The following is a 6,119-nucleotide window of genomic DNA, read 5'->3' on the forward strand; positions in this document are numbered from 1 at the left end:
AAGAAGAACAGAGCCTCCTACCCCAGGGCCCCTTGAGCCAAATTGCAGGGGTTTCCTCTTGGCCCCGGATGTGGGACAGAAGGGACAGGGGGCTGGGAGACATTAACCAAGACAGGAAGTCCCACATCAGATGCTTTAAAAGAGGAGGCTGTGCTTGGCAGAGCTCAGGGCTTGGTGTCTCAGATTTGGTGTGCTGAGTACACAGACAGAGGTAAGTGACAGGAACCCAGAACTCAACTCCAATGCAGGGGGTCAGGGACAAAGCTGGACATTCCACTCTAGGACCCAACAGGGACCCTGAGGTCCAGACCCCACACCCTCTGAGGGTCGTCTGAGTCTTCCCAGGGTGGGAAGGGGCTTCTGCAATGGTGGGTCTCTGACTCTCTCCCCTATACACCCCTCCCCCCTGCAGCTCCTACAGGATGAATGTTGTCTGCTTTTACCTCCTCCCCGTTCTGGGGCTACTGGTGTCTGGTGTGTCCTTGTGTCCCGTGGATGAAGCCATCAATCAGAAGATCCAGAAAGACTCCAGCTCCCTAAGTGAGGACCTGTCACCCCTTTTGGTGATGGCCCTGGAGGTCTTTCCGGTCACTGACACAGACCTGACCTCAACTCTAGCCAAATCCCAATCTGAACCCAACCTCAAACCCAACCCTAACCAAATCCCAACTTCAAACCCAACCCTAACTAAATCCCAGCCTCAAACCCAACCAAACCACACCTCAAATCCATTCCTAACCAAATGCCAACCTCAAATCCAACCCTAAACAAATCCCAATTTACAACCCAACCCTAACTAAATCTGAACCTCAAACCAACACTAACCAAATCCCAACCTCAAATCCAACCCTAACCAACCCCAATCTCAAATCCAACCCTAGCAAAATCCCTTCAGACCCAACCCAAATATAACGTTAATTAACACCATTCCCGGTCCCGATCTCAAACCCAGCCAATCCCACCTACAATGCCAACTCTAATTTACACGCCAACTCCAAACTCAAACCCAGCCAAAAGCAGCTAATCAAAAGTAGTTGTTGAATCAGTTTCAACACACAATGACCCCGTGTGGTTCAAAGTAGAACTGTGCTCCATAGCGTTTTGTTGTTGTTGTTTGGTGTCATCGAGTCGGGGCTGACTCATGGCGACCTTATGCACAGCAGAACGCAACACTGGTTTACTAGGGGGGATTTTCCACTAGTAAGCTACCAGCTGTTCTTTTGTGGCAAGTCTGGGTATACTTGAACCTGCAAACTTTCAGTTAGCAGCTGAACGTGTTAACATGTCCACCACTTGCTGTTGTAAACTCAACCTAGTCCTTTCTGTAACCTTAGCCCCAAAGCAAACCCCAACTCTTACCCAAATCCAACCCCAACTATCATCTTAAACCTCCCCATTCTCTCAAGTCAAGTGAAGACAGAGGATCACCAAGGTGGTGAGCTCCCTAACACTTGGACCTTCCCCAGAGGACTTTTCCTGACCTCCAACCTAGCTCCAAACCACCAGGATAGGTCAGCATGAGACAGGGAAGGGCACCGTGTTCTCAAAGTCCCTTCCTCTCTCCCTCCTACAGTTCGTGAGACTATGAGAGGCCTTCACCTGGATTGCAGAAGTGTCACCTCCAGGGGAGACCTGGCCAGCTGCCCTGCAGGTGAGTGCAGAATGCTTGTGCCCAGGCCATCAGCCCACCCCATCCACTGCCAAAGCTCTTGGCACACTCCTCTTTCCCCTGTCCAGGCTGGGCGAGTATCTCACTAGTACCTAGGAGCCCCAGCCTCTGCTTCCCACGGGTCCTTGTATCTGAGTTCCCAGGCTTCTCCCCCAAGCCGAGCCCTGGAATCCCACCTGTGTCCTTAGGGCACTTGAGTTCAAGCACCCTGCCGCCAGCCTCTCTGAGCCCATGCATCAGACCCCTATTCCCTGGCATCAGAGTTTCCAGCCATGAGGACCCTGATCCCCAACACCCATTAACCTCCTAGCTCTAGGGTCAACACCCCCCACCGCATTCCCATCCTCAGGGTTCGCCGTCACTAGCTGCACGTGTGGCTCTGCCTGTGGTTCCTGGGACATTCGTGCTGAGACCACCTGCCACTGCCAATGCTCGGGTATGGACTGGACCGGAGCACGCTGCTGCCGCCGCTGCCTTGAGAGCTTACCTGCGCAATGCATGCTGGGTGCAGGGCAGGGCCTCAGGGCAATGCAGGAGGGGCTAGGCCTGGGAAGGGGGAGGTGGAAATAAACTGAGACCTGGAGGAGCGAGAGTGGGACTGCTTGGTTTCTTCTGTGCGCCTGAGGGGAGGAGACACGGAGTCACAGGGTGTCATGTGGTATCATGGGGAAAATGCAGGAGGGTGGGCAGTGTGAGGCACAACTTTCTACAGCCCCAGCTCCCTGTCTACCACCCTGTTTCTCACTCCTTCCTCTGAGAATGGGCACCAATTTTCCATGAACCACCCAGGGCTCATGTCATATTCAGGACGGAAGTAGATCTCACTTTGATGCCACCTGGATTCACAGGTCACCTGGGAGGTGTTGGGTCAAGAAACCTAAGCATTTACCATCTCAGCATCCTGTGCCATGAAACTTTATCTAGACTTTATGTTAGTTCAGACAGGGATCCCTCCTTATAATTTGGGGCCTCAAGCCCCAACATCCTTAGGATGGGGATGAGCCCCTGAATCATCTTCCCACACATAGCTCTGCACCTCTACCCCTCAACCGCCATCCACCAGAGACCCAAGGAGCAGTGGGAAATGCCCACAATGTCTCCTGCCTCCCTAGAGATACAAATCCAGGTGATTCAGGTCAGAGACACAGACACTGGGTTCAGAATCCCTTAGTACCTGGATTTGAAAGGGATCCCACACTGAAAATCTAATAGTTTGAAAACTAAGGTACACCTGAACCAACGCATGATATTTTCAGTAGCTTCATATGCATGTGAAAGTTGGACAGTGAATAAGGAAGACCATATAAGAATTGAAGCCTTTGAGTTATGGTGTTGTAGAAGCATATGAAAAGTACCATGACCTTTCAGAAGAACAAACAAATTGGTGTTGGAAGAAGTACAGGAAGAGTGCTCTTTAGAAGCCTGGATGGTGAGACTTTATCTCTCATACTTCAGACATCCTATCAGGAGGGACCAGTCCCTGGAGAAGGACATCCTGTTCGGTAAAATGAAGGGTCAGCCAAAAAACAGAAGACGACCCCCCCCCCCCTCGCAAATGAGATGGATGGGCACAGTGGCAACCACAGTGGGCTCAAGGCTAGCAATGATTGTCAGGATGACGCAGGACTGGGCAGTGTTTGATTCTGTTGTACATATGGTCATGTTAGACCTGAGAATCAGAGTGGGAGATTGGAGAGACCACACCAGAGACACACAGTAGGAAAGGAAGAGTCTTTACTGCTGATCAGCGTCTGCAAACAGGCTAAAGCAAGCTCTCTAAAGTTTGCAACCCAGAGCTGTCCATTGGGGCGGCTTAAAAGGCTAAAACTTCAGGGGAGGGGGAGCAAGCCGGGTACAGAAGCAAAAAGCAAAAAGCAAAGTTCTTCTTTTGGAATGAAGGAACACACCATGCCTCTTTAATCTGGCACCTGGTGTTTGTTTTCCAAGGCTGTCTGGGAATATTCTGGGAAATGACACTCAAGGTTTATCTACATCTTGTTACATTCGATTTAAGCACGCAACTACAATTGGATATTGTTTGGGACATATAACTTTTGAAACTTGTCAGGGTTTTTTGTTTTTTTTTTGTTATTTGAAACTTCTCAGGATATTTGGGGCAGGGGCAGACCTGGGGCGAGCTTTCTGGGGTACATTCTATTTTTGAGGTCTTATCAGTCACTATCAGCCAAAACAGACTCAAGAGGGGATTGTAATCATTGCAATGAAACTAAATACCATACGATGAATGTAAAGCCAATGTTCTCCCTTGTAAACGATCATTCAATTCACAATAAAAATTTCAAAAACTGAGATTAGCAGAGAAAAAAAAACAACCCAACTCAATGGGACTGTAGAGTGGGTGATGGGGTGGGCCCCTGTTCAGGTTGTGTTGGACCCAATTCTGGTGGTCACTCATGCCCTATGATGGTCCAGGTGCCTGTGTGATCCTGGAGGCCAGGAAGAGTGATTTTGCCCACTCGCGGTACCTGTGGCGCCCACCCAGACATCAACCAGAAATTCCCTTACCAGGTTCTCCGTCCCGACCTCATTGCAGCCCACAAGATGCTATGAGTTACAAGAATACTCAGGACCACAGAGAGTGGGCCAAGGTCTTACTGCCTGTCCAACCCCACCCCCCCAGCTTAGTGATGTAGGTATATTGCAGACAAAGGGAGGAAAAGACCACAGCAACACTTTTCCCTGTTTGTACCTCCTCCCCTTTTCTCCTTGCATAGGAATCTGATCAAAAGCTTAGATTACTTGTAAAATGTGTCTGTGCAAGGCCAGCTCCTCACAATGAATCAGGAGAAGGTCAGAAGGCCCTGATACCAGCTCTGGCTATTGAAACTAGCACCTACTAGAACATGAAGAATGAAAGTACCCACTAAGGGTGGAAACAACGCACAAGAAACCTCAGCATTTACCATCTCAGCATCCTGATTTGTCCCCACAATCTTGTCTTATGACAGATTGCCATAATTTTAATGAATGATGACTCTTTCACCTTGTCCCCTAAAGCCTTTCTGAAGCCCTATAAAACATCCTTAATTCTTCCTTAAGGAGACAACTGGTGACATAGATTCCCCTGCATAATGATGTTATTCATTGGTCCTGTTGTGAAGAATTTTGTTTTCTTTACATTTAGGTGCAATCCATACGGAAGACTGTAGTCTAAGATCTTATCAGTAAGCGTTTCAACTTCTTTTCACTTTCGGCAAGCAAGGTTGTATCATCTACAGATTGCAGGTTGTTCATGAGTCTTCCTCCAATCCTGATGCCACGGTCTTCTTCTTATAATTCAGTTGTTTAGATTATTTTTTTAGCATACAGATTGAATAAATACGGTGAAAGATACAACCCTTAAGTACAATTTTCCTGGCTTTAAGCCATTCAGTATTCCCTTGTTCTCTTCCAATGAAAACCTCATGGTCTATGTACAGCTTCGTTATGTGTTTTAAGTGCTCTGGACTACCCATTCCTTGAAATATTATCCATAGTTTCTTATTTGCCACACAGATGAATACCTTTGAATAGTCAATAAAGCACAATAAACATCTTTCTGGTATTCTCTGCTTTCAGCCAAGATCCATCTAATGCCACCAGTGATACCCTTAGTTCATTGTCCTCTTCTAAATCAGGCTTGAATTTTGGGCAACTCTCAGCCAATGTACTGTTGCAGCTGTTTTTAAAGTTTTTATTGTGAATGGAATGATAGTTTACATGGGAGAACATCAGCTTTACACTCATCATTTCATTGCAATGATTACAATCTCCTCTGTGCATCACCATTCAATAGTATTAGCTTCTATTCCCTCAGGGTTGTTTTTTTTTGAGGGAGGGATATTTACACAAAAACACTCAAGAATATGTCATCATTTAAACAACCAAAGGGCACATTCTGAAAGCCTGCCTCCTGGCTGTCAGCACACAGCTTTTCTCTTTCCATGAGTCTAGAGTCCTCAGCTGCTCTCTTCCTCTGTGTCCTCATCTCTGCTTCCATCTCTGGTATTGTGCAACTGTTTTTGAATTATCTTCAGCAAATTTGCATGTGATATTAAGATATTGTTCAATGATTTCTCCATTCTGTTGGGTCACCTTTCTTTGAATGGGCACATATAGGATATCTTCCAACTGGTTGACCAGGTAGCTGTTTCCCAAATTTCTAAACATAGACAAGTGAGGGCCTCCAGTGCAGTGTCTGTTTGTTGAAATATTTCCAATTGTGTTACTCGTTTCTTCACATTGACTTCAGTGCAGCTTGGATTTCTTCCTTTAGTATTGTTGGATCTTGATAATACGCTACCTCTTGAAAATGTATCTTTACAGCAAGAATCATTCCCACCCCCTCCACACACAGAGTAGACAGGGATGGGCAACTTGGATATTGGCTACCCAAAATGGGGGACGGGGGGCTACAAAGGCAAGAAGTGACTGGCTTACAAGCTTTCAA

General features: G+C 47.2%; 1 protein-coding gene across 1 annotated transcript; it reads left to right on the plus strand.

The window, feature by feature from the left end:
- The first annotated feature begins 422 nt into the window (after positions 1-422).
- Positions 423-4,240, plus strand: RETN (resistin). Its single transcript, XM_006868990.1, has 4 exons — positions 423-540; positions 1,574-1,651; positions 2,019-2,174; positions 4,173-4,240. The coding sequence occupies exons 1-4, from the start codon at positions 423-425 to the stop codon at positions 4,238-4,240; spliced, it is 420 nt and encodes a 139-aa protein (XP_006869052.1).
- The last annotated feature ends 1,879 nt before the right edge of the window (positions 4,241-6,119 follow it).

The sequence above is a fragment of the Chrysochloris asiatica genome, unplaced genomic scaffold (genome assembly GCF_000296735.1).
Source record: "Chrysochloris asiatica unplaced genomic scaffold, ChrAsi1.0 scaffold00125, whole genome shotgun sequence".
Lineage (NCBI taxonomy): Eukaryota > Metazoa > Chordata > Mammalia > Afrosoricida > Chrysochloridae > Chrysochloris > Chrysochloris asiatica.